The sequence below is a fragment of the Oncorhynchus nerka genome, linkage group LG27 (genome assembly GCF_034236695.1).
Source record: "Oncorhynchus nerka isolate Pitt River linkage group LG27, Oner_Uvic_2.0, whole genome shotgun sequence".
In the NCBI taxonomy this organism is placed as follows: Eukaryota; Metazoa; Chordata; class Actinopteri; order Salmoniformes; family Salmonidae; genus Oncorhynchus; species Oncorhynchus nerka.
In genome coordinates this window covers 64,969,816-64,984,482 of record NC_088422.1, presented here as the reverse complement: position 1 = coordinate 64,984,482, position 14,667 = coordinate 64,969,816, and the positions used below count along the sequence as shown (strand labels likewise).

The following is a 14,667-nucleotide window of genomic DNA, read 5'->3' as shown; positions in this document are numbered from 1 at the left end:
TTTACAACTGCGTTCAACCACTTGTCTCTCTATCGAATCATCGAATGGAGCTATCAAATTAACCGGTGGGGTTCTCCAAGCGGACCATGGCAGTTACTAAAGCTTCTAAAGACCAGAAATATGATAGACAATTGAGGTATGTAAAGCTAGAAATTCTGTGAAAATTATACAGTTATTTGTTAAACCTAAATCGTTGCATGAGTTAGACATATCTCGACTGACAAACTGCAGCTAGTTAACGTAGTTATGCTAGCAAGCCCGTAACGTTAACTGACTTATTCTTGATAGTGTATTCTCTTGGCCTAACGTTAACTATGCCAACCAACCAGCATGCTTTAAAAGTATTATAGCTAGCTACTGTAGCTAGTCTTCATTGACATGCTAGTTAGCTGTCCTGTTACAGTCAGTGGTTAGCTGTCTGCTATAGCTTCTAGCCACCTAATTTACTTTCAACAACACCAGCCAGAATTGGTGTCGTTCATTGACTGAATCTCAAAAAGGTTCCTTGTTCTCGTCTATGTACCATACCAGATGAGATGTGATAATAGCTCAATAACAAGGCATTGAAGATGACAAGGAGATTGGCAACATGCCGTTGTTATGATGGCCTGTACTCCATTTCAGATTGTGGGGAGACCATGGCCAAGAAGAACTTGAAAATGCACACGTATGCCTGATCAATTCCACAGCATCTGGGACTGAAATACTCAAGAACCTTGTACTTCCAGGTAAATATTTCAATATTTGATACTAGAAAAGACCGATGACCAGGAGTGGGAAAACACTGCTCTAAGGGAATGCATGAGTAGGCTTGCCTACCTAAGCTAGTTGCTCTCTTCATCAGGCATTGGAGCGTTCACTATTGTCGATGGACACAAAGTCTCCGGGGAAGACGTCGGAAATAAGTAAGAACGTGATAGGCCTATTGTTTATCATCTCATTGAAGCGCTTTTGATCTTAATCTTAAAATGTTTTATACAATATACTGTCTTTATCTTTAACTTCCTTTTCTACTCAGCTTTTTTCTGAGCAACAACAGCATAGGAAGGGTAAACGATTATGCCATTCTATTCTATCAATATCTTAGCTCTACCTGTATGCAGTATGTCATAACAAGTCTTTTGGGATGGTGTGTTTTCCAGAACCGAGCCCAGGCTGCCACAGAGCTGCTACAGGAGCTGAACACTGATGTATCTGGCAACTTTGTGGAGGAGGTTTGTGTTTTCAACTATGAGCAGTAGATCAGTTCTTCCTGAAGAGGGCTGTCACAGCTTTCCCTGCACAGATTTTGTCATTCGAAAAAATATCCTAGAGTTGACTACACGATCCTCAGGGTATAGCGGTAGATCTGTGTTAATTCCGATCAAGGTGTAGATTTACTATGACGCTGCACTGGTTGAGTAGCAATTGATGGGTCTCATTGCCCACAAAGTGCACTTCTTTATCTGAATGTATTGATTGCTGAGTGTTATAAAACAAGCAGAGCACTTATAGTAGATCAGTCTTGTTTGTCAAACTCTTATTGTGATCTGGTATTTTATTTTCCATTATAGAGCCCTGAAAAGCTCTTGGACAACGACCCAGAGTTCTTCCACAGATTTACCCTGGTGATCGGTGTCCAGCTGCCAGAAAGGTGCTATTCATCCTCTTATTCTTACACATTTATTTATGGACATACACCACTGTTCAAAAGTTTTGGGGTCACTTAGAAATGTCCTTATTTCTTGAAAGAAAAGTACATGTTTCATCCATTAAAATTGATCAGAAATACAGTATAGATGTTGTAAATGACTATTGTAGCTGGAAACGGCAGATTTTTTATGGAATATTTACATAGACGTACAGAGGCCCATCATCAGCAACCATCAGTCCTGTGTTCCAATGGTATGTTGTGTTAGCTAATCCAAGTTTATCATTTTAAAAGGCTAATTGATCATTAGAAAACCCTTTTGCAATTATGTTAGCACAGCTGAAAACTTTTGTCCTGATTTTAAAGAAGCAATAAAACTGGCCATGAGTATCTGGAGCATCAGCATTTGTGGGTTCGATTACAGGCTCAAAATGGCCAGAAACGGAGACCTTTCTTCCGTAACTCGTCAGTCTATTCTTGTTCTGAGAAATGAAGGCTATTCCATGTGAGAAATTTCCAAGAAACTGAAGATCTCGTTCAACGCTGTGTACTACTATTCCCTTCACAGAACAGCGCAAACGGTCTCTAACCAGAATAGAAAGAAGAGTGCTAGGCCTCGTTGCGCAACTGAGCAAGAGGACAAGTACATTGGCGTGTCTAGTTTGAGAAACATGCCTCACAAGTCCTCAACTGGAAGCTTCATTAAATAGTACCCACAAAACACCAGTCTCAACGTCAACAGTGAAGAGGTGACTCCGGGATGCTGGCCTTCTAGGCAGAGTTCCTCTATCCAGTCTCTGTGTTATTTTGCCCATCTTAATCTGTTCTTTTTATTGGCCAGTCTGAGATGGCTTTTTCTTTGCAACTCTGCCTAGAAGGCCAGCATCCCGGAGTCGCCTCTTCACTGTTGACATTGAGACTGGTGTTTTGCGGGTACTATTTAATGAATAGTACAATAGGCATTTACAACATTAACAATGTCTACACTGTATTTCTGATCAATTTGATATTATCTTAATGGACAAAAATGTGATTTTCTTTAAATAACAAGGACATTTCTAAGTGACCCCAAACTTTTGAACGGTAGTGTATATTTCAAATGAAATATTTTTATCTGGTATTTGTCATAGTCTTACAAAGTAACATCAAATATATATATTTTTAAACATTCTCTTGTCATGTAAATGATTTTGGTTTTATTTTCACAGCACGTGTTTGAGACTGGGGTCAGTGTTGTGGAATGCAAACATACCTTTCCTGGTGTGTAGAACGTATGGCCTCGTCGGTTACATGAGGCTAGTAGTGAAGGAGCACACAGGTATGGTAAACTCTTGTGAGTCACGCATGTATTGCTGTATCTGTAGTAATGGTGACAAGCACTCAAGGTCAGTGTTCTCTTGCAGTAAATCGAAAACACTCAAACAAGCTGTTTGCAATCACTCCCTCTAGTGATTGAGTCTCATCCAGACAATGCCTTGGAGGACCTGAGGCTTGACCAACCTTTTGCAGAGCTCAAGAACCACATCCAGTCCTACGACTTGGAGGGAATGGGGAAGAAGGTGTGTCTGGGCGTTTTTTATTTAATTTTTTATTTTTTTAGGCCACTGTTGTGTTTTGTATTTTAGTTGTAATTTTGTCCTCACTGGTTCATGTATTTTCTTACGCTCTTGTGTTATGCAGGATCACAGTCATACACCATGGATCATCATTGTTGCCAAATACCTAGAAAAGTGGTTCAGTGAAGTAATACTTTTGTGACCAACAACCAAAGGCACATTCTACAGCAACCTATGATGTGCAAGAGAGCTGACAATTTAATACATTTTTTTTTCTAGCACAATTTTCAGTTCCCGAAGAACTACAAAGAGAAGGAGGCCTTCAAACAGCTTATTCGGCAAGGTATTTCACTTCACATAGATTTTTCTTGTCTTCATTTGTATTTTTACATTTTCACAGAATTTTAGTTGTCTACAGACACTAACTTATCCAGATTATCCACTGTATATGGTTTGTGTTCTCATGATACTTGGTTTCTTTAGGAATCCTGAAGAGTGAGAAGGGAACTCCTGAGGATGAGGAGAACTTTGAGGAGGCCATCAAGAACGTCAACACAGCCCTTAACCCCACCAAGGTGGCTCTTCTCATACCGCACCCCTAAACCCCCTCACTCCTTTCAGCCGTATTATGTTAATCCGTGCTGCTGGTTGCACGAGATCACTGGAAGTTGCTACTCTTGTCAACTTTGCTAACTCCACTCTCACCTCTCTGTAGATTTCAAGTGGCGTTGATGACATATTCAATGGAGAGCAATGCAATGACATTACATCACAGGTGAATCTAAATATGACACGTCTACTCAGGTCATGATTGAAGCATCCTGTGAATGATTTATTTGTACGTTTTAATACGTGACTGGTTGTTCTGTCTTTCTCTGCTATACGCAGACTCCAGCCTTCTGGGTGATGACGCGAGCAGTGAGGGAGTTTGTGCACAACGACGGTTGCGGAAACCTACCTGTGCGTGGCTCCATTCCAGATATGATTGCGGACTCAGAGAAATTCATCACCCTCCAGAATATGTAGGTAGTGATAATTATATTATTAATTTATATGGCAAGCAGCCAGCTGCCGGTTTAATTAAAAAGTCAGTTGCTGTATGAGTTAATAGCGAGCACAGCTCAATGCTTGTAATGTGGGGCATATCAAGGAGAGGACAGTCATTGTATCATAAACCAATGTCCATCGCTAAATGGTAGAATTGTGTGTGCCAAACCATATGACGCTGCGATTTCCACTGTTGTTTACGATTTCCTGTGCCTTAACCTTATTTCCCGAACACAAGGTATGCTTTGTGCTGGCATGATCATCATAGTCCTGGCCTGGGCATTAATGCAGGCATATGTTTTCAGTTATAGAGAGAAGGCAATGCAAGATGCTTCCGTCGTGTCTAAGCATGTGGAGTCTCTCCTGCAGTCTGTTGGAAAGGTATGTGAAACTTTATTCTGTAGTGTCAGGGATATTTAATCTCATGCGATGTCAAAAACACATGGTAACTCTCCTGCAGTAGTACTTATGCAGCAGTAGGGCTGTGTAAGGATCAACATTTTATTACCTTTGATAGATTGTAAAAAGGTTTGATTTCTGATATTATCTAGTTAATTGGATTGACTTCTGTCTTTTCTCTTGCTAAAGCCCTCAGAGAGCATATCTGAGCAGGACATCAAACTATTCTGTGAGTATTCCGACAAGTACACACACAACCATAATGTGAACAGGACACGTAATATGGCAGGAATGTAAATTGAATACTCTAACTCATTTAACAGTAACTCAAAGCGTCATGTCAGTCAGGTGTTGTTTGTCATACAGTAGTGTGGCTGCACTTTGATGAACCCATGATGAAAGGGAACACTTCAGTAGGTTGAGCCCTGTGCTGTGTGTTTCGGTCTGCAGGTAAGAACGCTGCCTTCCTGAGGGTGGTGCGCTGCAGGTCTCTGGCTGAAGAATACAGCGTGGAGACGGTCAATAAAGATGCGATCAGTAAGTTCAACACCGTACAGACGCCCACCTTGACTTGGCCTATTCTGTTTTTGAGTCCCTTTTGATTTTGTGTGTTGTTAGTGTGTACTAAGATTCTGCTCTCTCTCCTCAGCCTCCTGCATGGACAGTGCAGATGGGGAGATGGTGTTGTACCTAATGTTGCGCTCTGTGGACCGTTTCTATCAGCAGCATTCCCGCTACCCAGGTACGGCTAGGCTGGCGTAGTTCTGCCCCCGACACAACTGTGTCACTCACAACCTGGCACACAGCGTAACTAAACTGTGTTCCGCAATGTTAAACTGCCCATCTCCAGATATGTGACATGTTCTTCCTCCTTTTTGAAGGTGTCTACAATTACCAAGTAGAAGAAGACATTAGCAAGTTGAAGCTGTGTGTGAACAGCCTTCTGCAGGAGTACAGCGTGAACGTCAATGTGAAAGATGACTACATCCACGAGTTGTATGTATTGTGCATTAGTGTCCAGTCAAATGTTCTCTGCAGAGAGAATGGTCATTTTACAGCCCACTTCAAAACCTCCCTACAGTTTTTGTGTTTATATTTGTAATTTCGCCAGAATATTTCCATTAACTGTAAAATGAGTATGAGGTTATCATCAAGGAGAGGAACATGATTAAATAATCTACATGTCATTTCACTTTGCTCTTCGACAGCTGTCGCTATGGTGCTTCTGAGCCACACACAGTGGCATCCTTTTTGGGAGGTGAGTAGCATATGGTCTAGCATCCTCGTGCTATTTTTGTTATGGGATAAACATTTTGTTTTTCTTGGAGTTGGTCTAAATGTACTGTTTTCAATGTGTTTCCTTAGGATCTGCTGCACAAGAGGCCATCAAAATCATCACTCGTCAGTTTGTTCCCTTCAACAATACATTCATCTACAATGCCATGTCCCAGACAACTGCCACGTTTCAGCTGTAAAAAAGCTATTTTCCTCCTTAATAACATGCACTTAACCCCTCTGTAAATTATATGAATGGAATGTTGCAGCGCAGTAGCGGTGATACCTGAACGTTTGTGTAGTTGGAACACTTTGTTCATACTGTATGTTTCCACCAATTATTATTGTGTTGTGGCTGAAAGAAAGAGGAAGTTCTGATGGACTGTTTCCGATTACTTTTCAATGTTTGTGTTCTGGCTGGTTTATTCTCACACATTAAGTGTTGTACCTATTAGTACATTTGAATCATTTACCTGCCAAATTCGAACCATTCAAGAAATGTCCCAGGGTTTGAATAATTTCCTCTGAAGATATCCTGTACTAAACAGATAAGGAAGTTTGAGGTAAATGCATGTGGTGTACCTGTACATTAGGTACCCAAGGAACTCTGATTGTGCTCCAACATCTTGCGCCCTGATGGGCAACAGTCTGGACATGGTACTTTACATGGCCAGCAGTAGGGGTCACATTGTCCTGTCCAAATCAAAATGAGCTGACTATCATGTGAGCTTCATGATAAACAAGCAAAATTGCCACCCTAATTTGCCCAAAGTTGACTGATTGGGCACAATTCCCAAGACATTGGCCTGATGGTGATAAACGCTGTGGAAAAAAATGTCTTACCTTTTCCTGTTGACTGGTAGAATAACCCCAACATGACACAAGTGTCTCTATATGCAAAACAATAAAAAAAAAATCCTCTTAAGAGCTGTGTAATATGTTGTTTTGGTTCCTTCCCCAGTTCAGATTATAGAGCATTGGTGGAGTGGTGTTTGTCACAAAATGCAGTGTGTGTGTTCTGTGGTGAGCAGGCACTCTGCTGACTACACACTTGGAGCAGAAACTCATCATAAAGATTTCTTGGGAGTATGGCTGTTTCCTCCCCCCAATTAATAAAAAATGCTCTGTATTTGTTGCAGCACATAAATTCCTGCATAGTTCGTTTATATATATTTATATAATCCCATTCCGATTACATTCAGTAGAGGGTGATATTTCCCATGTCGGCGGGAAGAGCATGTTTACGGTAGGCACACTCATACGATCATTGTGTTGAGTGAATCATTCCTGAATTCTGACTATACCCACTGTACCAGACATCATTAGCTACAAAATGTTAATGAGAAGCCTGCCTGAACCAGTTATGTTGATTAGTCACTATGTTCTTGTTCAATGTCCCAGTCTCTGGAAACATTGGTGCTGCTCGGTAACATTGAGAACAATTATGACCACTTCATTGCCTACATATGATCTGATTTGTGTTGCAGCCAGCCAGGGACCAATAACAAGAGAGTTGGTATACTGAAGGCCACTGTTACATAACTGTGGGCTGCTTTTGAATATGCGTTGGTTGGTTGCTTAGAGAGGGCACTGACATGTTCTTCATTTGTTGTGTTTTGCCTGCAGGATTTAACTGAGTGGAAATTTGCCCCTGGTAGATTTTTTTCCTTGTAAGACCCCCGCCTCCTTCCTGAGGAGGACGGTGCAGATCACGGTGTTCGAGTGGCCTGCCAAAATGTACTTTGGCCATTTCCCAAACAGAAAGTTTAATCTTCTAAGATTATTCTGTTTGGAATGCCAGTTTTATTTAACCAGCCCTGAATCTAATCTACACACACAGTTGGGGTTGGACTGCATGGGCTCTAGGCAGGAAGCTCCTCTCTCGGCTAAGGATATTTATTTTACTGTTGCAATTTTATCACATCTCTTGATCTGAGTTGCTAATCATCTGGCCCTTAAGGCCATGTGTCTCAAGTACAAACCTGATTTTATCTCAGCCGGTTTCATGTCACCTGGAAATCTTCCTCGAGCTACGCAGCTAGGCTTTATAATCTGCTTAGCCTCTGATGTGATGTCTCTCCGGCAGTTTATTTCTCTTCAAGGACCTATTTCCCAGCTCCAGTGACCGCATGAGCCCAGCTGAGAACATCAGTCAAACCTATCTGGTGTGCCCATGGTTTGTCCAGCGCTCTGCACAGCTGTGTCAACACGCCAGCATGACGGTGGAGACCATTTCAAACATACAGAGATGGCTTCAATTACCTTAAATGCTCATTGTGCAGCCTTTGTCTCACTGTATCAGGGCCCGCTAGTGTCTTGCTAGATAGTTGCATAAGGCTGCACTATTGTGACAGTCTGTACTAATGATAACAGACATACTGGAAAATAAACACAGACATGATCCGTTTACAAGATGGTCTTATTGTGTACATTTGAAGTCAGAAGTTTACATGCACTTAGGTTGGAGTCATTAACTTGTTTTTCAACTACTCCACAAATGTCTTGTTAACAAACTATAGTTTTGGCAAGTCGGTTAGGACATCTACTTTGTGCATGACACAAGTGATTTTTCCAACAATTGTTTACAGACAGATTATTTCACTTATAATTCACTGTATCACAATTCCAGTGGGTCAGAAGTTTACATACACTAATTTGACTGTGCCTTTAAACAGCTTAGAAAATTCCAGAAAATTATGTCATGGCTTTAGAAGCCTCTGATAGGCTAATTGACAACATTTGAGTCAATTGGAGGTGTACCTGTGGATGTATTTCAAGGCCTACCTTCAAACTCAGTGCCTCTGCTTGACATCATGGGAAAATCAAAAGAAATCAGCCAAGACCTCAGAAAAAAAACTGTAGACCTCCATAAATTTGGTTCATCCTTGTGAACAATTTCCAAATGCCTGAAGGTACTAGTTCATCTGTACAAGCTGATTAAAGGCACAGTAAACTTAGTGTATGTAAACTTCTGACCCACTGGAATTGTGATAGTGTATTATAAGTGAAATATTCTGTCTGTAAACAATTGTTGGAAAAATTACTTGTGACATGTGTAACCGATGTGAAATGGCTAGCTAGTTAGCGGTGGTGTGTGTTAATAGCGTTTCGATAACGTTGGTGACGTCACTAGCTCTTAGACCTCGAAGTAGTTGTTCCCCCTGCTTTGCAAGAGCCGCTGCTTTTGTGGCACGATGGGTAACGATGCTTCGAGGGTGACTGTTGTTGATATGTGCAGTGGGTCCCTGGTTCAAGCCCAGGTAGGGGCGGGGAGAGGGACGGAAGCTATACTGTTACACATGCACAAAAGTCCTAACCAACTTGCCAAAACTATAGTTTGTTAACAAGACATTTGTGGAGTGGTTTAATGACTCCAACCTAAGTGTATGTAAACTTCAGACTTAAAATGTATGTGACATAGTATGCAAATTTTCGGTGACCATTGTTGGCTCATGAGCGCTACTTTCAGAACTACTGGCTAAAAAGCACACAAAAGTACCGAAGAATCCCTTTAATGGAGTTGCGTATGCTCTGATGCTTCCTGTAGAACACATGCACATCATACGTAGCTGCATTGATTAAATAAAGGTTAAATAAAAAAACAGAACCTCTTGCACATTTCCCATAGATTCATCTTCCTTCAGAGGTTAAAGGTTGGGAAGGTATTCTGATGAAGCTGCGTCTCTGAAACTGAGACTCGTTCCCTCCTTTGCCTTACTGGTGACACGAACAGCCACCCACCTACCCACCTGCTCACTCACCCTCCTACTAATCCCTCCCTCCCACCCTCTTTCTTTTTGTATGCACTATGCACATACACCCACACACATATATACTGTACACCCACACTCATCTGGCCTTGTACCGTCTGTCTCTATTCCATTCACACTTTATCAAGGCTCCAGTATCCCAGCTTGGGTGTAGTGTTATCTCCCGTCACAGGGGAGGCCAGACAATAGGAGTCCGCTGCTTTACTGTGGTCTGGCCGTTAATTCAAAGATCTGTGAACCAGAACCATTGACTCTGCAGAAAGGCTACAGTGCCAGTGATGATTTGCTGTGTTATTTTACTGGCATTCTGTGAAAGACTGCTTTGGTTCTGAGAGGGAGAGCGAGAGAGAAGCGGGTGTTTTTGCTGATCCCTGGTGATTATAACTTTGGATATTTGTCTGGCTGGCGTCCAGCGCTGTGCTCTCTTCCCTGGGGCCAGTAGTGCTTGGCTGTATTTAAACATGGCCTTTTGAGTAGAGTGTTCAGTCTGTTTACTGTAAGACTGCAGGGAATCTGGAAGTATTAACCCTCACATGAGTCTTTCAGGGAGAATTCTGTGGACTGATAGATGTGGATATGTCATTTTTCACAAAGAGGTCAAAGTTCCATCAATGTCAGAAAGGTTCTAATGCCTCTGAGGCTGTATTTCACTCCAACGGTCATCCTATACTGTAGCTCCCAGTCATGTTGTGGTGGGATGGTCAGTGGGATCGTGAGTATGAAGATGGGCACTGTGAAGGCCTGTCACTGTCAGCCCCGTGATTTATATAGTGTGTTTATGTAACACGGTTGAACCTCCCTCTCCCAGGAGGAGTTTAGCCTGCCAAATCAGGGGGTGGGGGGGGTGGGGTGTGCGGCTCATGCACCTTTAACATTGTGGGAAAGCATGTGAGCCCATGCGTGAACCCCCACCCCCCACCCAGTCCACCTGCCCCCTTACTAGGATGTGGTGATGAGGATAGACCGTTAGGCTGCAGTGAAACAGTAAAAACACACAACATCGCCCAGCCCATGTAAGTACTCTACAGTAACTCTCACCACTCGCCCTCTGGGGAAGGAAGGGGAAAGCCTGGTTGAACATCCACTTCTCTTCATTTCTGTTTTGCTAAGGGGTCTTGTAAAATAAACACCCTTCACTTGCATCCAATTTCTTTCTGCTCTCTTTGTTAAAGGTCTGGGGGTGGGAGGGGGGGGGGTTCACATTGTGAATTGACTTGTTGTCCTTGAATAGAAAGAGAGTGTTGATGTAGTGAGTGGTGTCCAGTGGAGGCTGCTGAGGGGAGGACGGCTCATAATAATGAGCCCGTCCTCCCCAATTAACGTGCCACCGGCCTCCTGTGGTGGTATCGTACATTTGCAGGCTAAAATACAGCAGACTGATGCAACAGCAAACTAAATTTGGATTCTTAGTTTGTGTCATATGCAACATTGTTTCTTTTTGCCTCTTCCTGTCTGCCCAGGTCTTACTCCCCGTTCATCCCCTCAGAGGGGCCTTCCAGACAGGCTCAGAGTCACCTCATCTCTGGATCAGCCCCACAGGGCCTGTGGTAGATGTCGTGTTACACACACACACACACACACACACACACACACAGTCCATCCACAGGGCTCTCTCACCTCCTCCTGGTGCCTCCAACATGTCTTATGCACATGACTGGAACGACTGCTTTGGTTTTAATCACATTCGTTCTCAAACAAAACCACAGTGTGGAGACGATCAGAGATCCTCTTATCCGAGAGAGATCATCTTGTCCGTGAGGTTCTTTAGTGCTTTATGTCATTTGCAATGTGTTCTATACTGTATGTAACATCACAGAGAGATGTTTTAGGACATACATGCCTTTAATAATATTAAAATATGTGACTATAGTTTTGGACATTATAATTTTCGAAACATAAATGACTTGCAATAATTTAACTCCTGTAAAACAGTACTATCTTGTACAGATTATGCAAGCCGACTTGTTACCGCCCTATACCTTGAAGGTGTCTCATTCCAAAGTAAGACTGCGTCTCCCATTTGCAGTCGCCTTACGACTGTTTGTTTGTGTGTTTTCATTTATTTTCTATTTCCAGACCTTACAGTTAGTCTCAGAGGTGTGGTGTATGTATACCAGAGGAGTATACCAGAGGAGGCTGGTGGGATGAGCTATAGGAGGACGGGCTCCTTGTAATGGCTGGAATGGAATCAATGGAATGGAATGAGGTGCCCCGAGTTGCGCAGAGGTCTAAGACACTGCATCGCATTGCTGAGGCACCACTACAGCCTGGGGTTCGATCCCAGGGAGCCCAATAGGCGGCACACAATTAACCCAGTGCCGTCCGGGTTAGGGGAAGGTATTGCCGAGGGGCTTTCTCTGGCTTATTGTGCTCTAGCGACTCCTTGTGGTGGGCCGGGTGCCTGCAAGCTGACCTCGTCAGTCGAACAGTGTTTCCTCCAACACATTGGCGCGGCTGACTTTCGGGTTAAGCGAGCAGTGTGTTAAGTAGGCCGCTAGGCGGGTCATGTTTCGGAGGATGCATGTCTCGGCCTTCGCCTCTCCCAAGCCCATTGAGTAGTTGCAGCAAACCAGCAATTTGGGAGAAAATGGGGTAAAAAAACTAAAAATGGTACCAAACATTTGACTCCAGTACATTGACTCCATTCCAGCCATTACAATGAGCTGTCCTATAGCTCCTCCCACCAGCCTCCTCTGATGTATACCTACTGTATATACAGGATAGGATGTAAGAGGCCCTGATCCTGTTGGTGTCATGTATATATGAGGTACTGTGGAACCACATAAAGTACAGTTGAACATATACACAGTACAGTGCAACCAGTTCTCCTCTCACCTGCTTTGTATGGGGGATTAGTGTGGGTTGGAACAATGCTCTATTGTGTGCTTGTATGTGTGTGTATATGTCTGTATGTGTGTATTCTACTGCTGTGTTTATTTTTGTAAATGTTTTAATGATGGCATGTGTTGTCCATGTCTAGAGTGTCATTAACTCAGGAACTGTGTTGAAGCAATCCTCATAGACAGGTATGTGTGCCTGAGTTATGACATTATCTTATTGTATGTTGGTGCAAACAGTTATCTAGGTTTCGCTGGGTCCAGCAGGCCAATCCCCCTGCTGTCTGCCCATCAAAGGAATGCCTGGAATATTTCGGTGCCAGGCGTCCTTACGGTTGGTGGAACCGCAGGGAGCCTGGGCATGGGTGCTAGATAACTGTTGGTGATTGTGTATTTAACCGATTCGTTTTTGGCGTAGGCTATGGCCGTGCCTGTTAAGAGTTTAGGAATAAACCGTTTGAATCGAGAGCTTGATCTTATGTCCTGGACAGATGTTTTATTATAAGGTGGCAGTCTTATCTCCACTCTCTGGCATTTACTTTATTTACCATCACTAAGATCTCCCGGCGAAGGCTCAGAATTCCATTTGAAAGAAAAACATGTCAGACAGAAATCTTTCCACCACAGTAAAACAGAAGTGGTGTACCGAATATTCATGAACAGCACCCACTGGTATACAAATCATTTATCCTTTTCAGAAGAGCTCAAAGGGTGACTGACAAATTAGTGTGTTTTTCCATGAACTCCAAGATTGCTCTGGCTCGGAGGCAGTTGAGGGTGCCCACCGCAACTCCTCATGGGGCGAACTCTGCGACCCCGGGAGCAAGGCTGCGCCTCCCTGCTATATGGAAAGTTTCTGGATGCCTGTGAGGGAAAGAGCCTCAGAGGAGGGCTGAGCAGCTGGGGGACCCAGGCCAGCAGGCAGGAGAGAGGCTTCTACAGGGGAAGCTCAGTCTTCTCCACGCAGCCAAGGCCAAGCTGACAAGCAGTACTAACAGCACCTCTCTCATACTCTCCCATCTATGTGCCTCAAATGGGTCGCTCACTCCCTCTCTCCTCTCCCCCTCCATTCCTTACACAAAACAAGACTTGTTTCTCTTTATTAGTAACACCTGTTCTTTTTGACTGCAACATTCAAAACACAAAGAGTTCAAAAACATCTCACCAATGTGAGCCATTTAAAGAATTTCCAGGGGAATTATTTGTGGCATGTCCCGAGGTGAATAACAGACATTGTTTCAGAGCACTTCTGAAACAATGTCATTTTACTGGTCTCCCCTCCCTATAAGCCATCCAGATGAGCTTCTCTGACAATGTGAGAACAAATTGAAGTTGGGCTGAAATTCTTTATCTGAACATAGAGCAGACAGCCTTTGAGGCCAGGGCCTGTTTTGACAAAGGGCTAGCTCCACAAGGAGGTGTTGATGAGAGGGGAGAGGGGCACGGCGAATTCCACAGATAAGTGGTGTGGCCTGGTGCTCCACGAGGTTAGGGAAGGAGGCACAGGAGACAAAAGGCTGACACAGCCATGGATGCACACTCAGAAAGGGATGTTTGTGTATCTGAGGAGAGAGAGAGATAAGGTTAGGATAGAGCAAGAGTAAACTGAGGAGTCTGAATGTAGTGACGCTAATAGGAGTGTAGGGATGGGACTAGGATGAACCAATCAGAAACTGAGATTAGCCAATCAGAATCAAATCAAATTTTATTTGTCACATACACATGGTTAGCAGATGTTAATGCGAGTGTAGCGAAATGCTTGTGCTTCTAATCCTGATTGAGAACAGACCAGTGATATTGGCCATGTCCATTCCAAGGGGCCATAGGAATGGCCATAATCTCAACAAGAACCGAGGCGCAACTCTGACTGCAGTGTGAGGATCAAACCCCACATGACCCAACTGTTTAGCTCTCTCTCTGCCTGGCCCCATGCCCTCCTTCCCTCACATAGAGTAAATCAGCTCCCTTGAATTTGCCTCTGGGTCCTCAAGCTCAGATCCCAGCATTCCTAGCATTCTTCTGTGTAATTAAATTGCCAGTTTTCTATTGAGCTTTATTTGTGTTGCTCAGAAACAGGAAGGATGGTCAGATTCATCAGATTCATATCTACTATTAAGTCAGGGAGAGGAAAGATGTGGAATGAAATCCGTATG

At 43.3% G+C, this 14,667-nt stretch overlaps 1 protein-coding gene across 2 annotated transcripts; it reads left to right on the top strand.

The window, feature by feature from the left end:
* Positions 1–12: 12 nt before the first annotated feature.
* LOC115112145 (NEDD8-activating enzyme E1 regulatory subunit-like) lies at positions 13–6,832 on the top strand. 2 transcript variants are annotated; one of them, XM_029638976.2, is made up of 20 exons: positions 14–136; positions 625–728; positions 845–905; positions 1,019–1,049; positions 1,143–1,214; positions 1,554–1,633; positions 2,839–2,948; positions 3,080–3,189; positions 3,311–3,373; positions 3,466–3,529; positions 3,670–3,761; positions 3,902–3,961; positions 4,075–4,208; positions 4,539–4,614; positions 4,822–4,861; positions 5,083–5,169; positions 5,282–5,374; positions 5,514–5,628; positions 5,841–5,890; positions 5,998–6,832. In XM_029638976.2, the coding sequence occupies exons 1-20, from the start codon at positions 87–89 to the stop codon at positions 6,105–6,107; spliced, it is 1,602 nt and encodes a 533-aa protein (XP_029494836.1). In that variant the 5' UTR covers positions 14–86; the 3' UTR covers positions 6,108–6,832. The 2 variants fall into 2 exon arrangements, with proteins under 2 accessions (XP_029494834.1, XP_029494836.1); XM_029638974.2 differs by having other exon boundaries at positions 13–136; positions 1,019–1,214.
* Positions 6,833–14,667: the final 7,835 nt, after the last annotated feature.

Bases quoted from the DNA above. Each gene is read 5' to 3' on its own strand.
- LOC115112145 (XM_029638974.2), top strand. From the start codon at position 87: ATGGCAGTTACTAAAGCTTCTAAAGACCAGAAATATGATAGACAATTG. The intron at 3,530-3,669 runs GTATTTCACTTC...TGGTTTCTTTAG, and splicing joins CAAACAGCTTATTCGGCAAG to GAATCCTGAAGAGTGAGAAG. The intron at 4,615-4,821 runs GTATGTGAAACT...CTCTTGCTAAAG, and splicing joins TCCTGCAGTCTGTTGGAAAG to CCCTCAGAGAGCATATCTGA.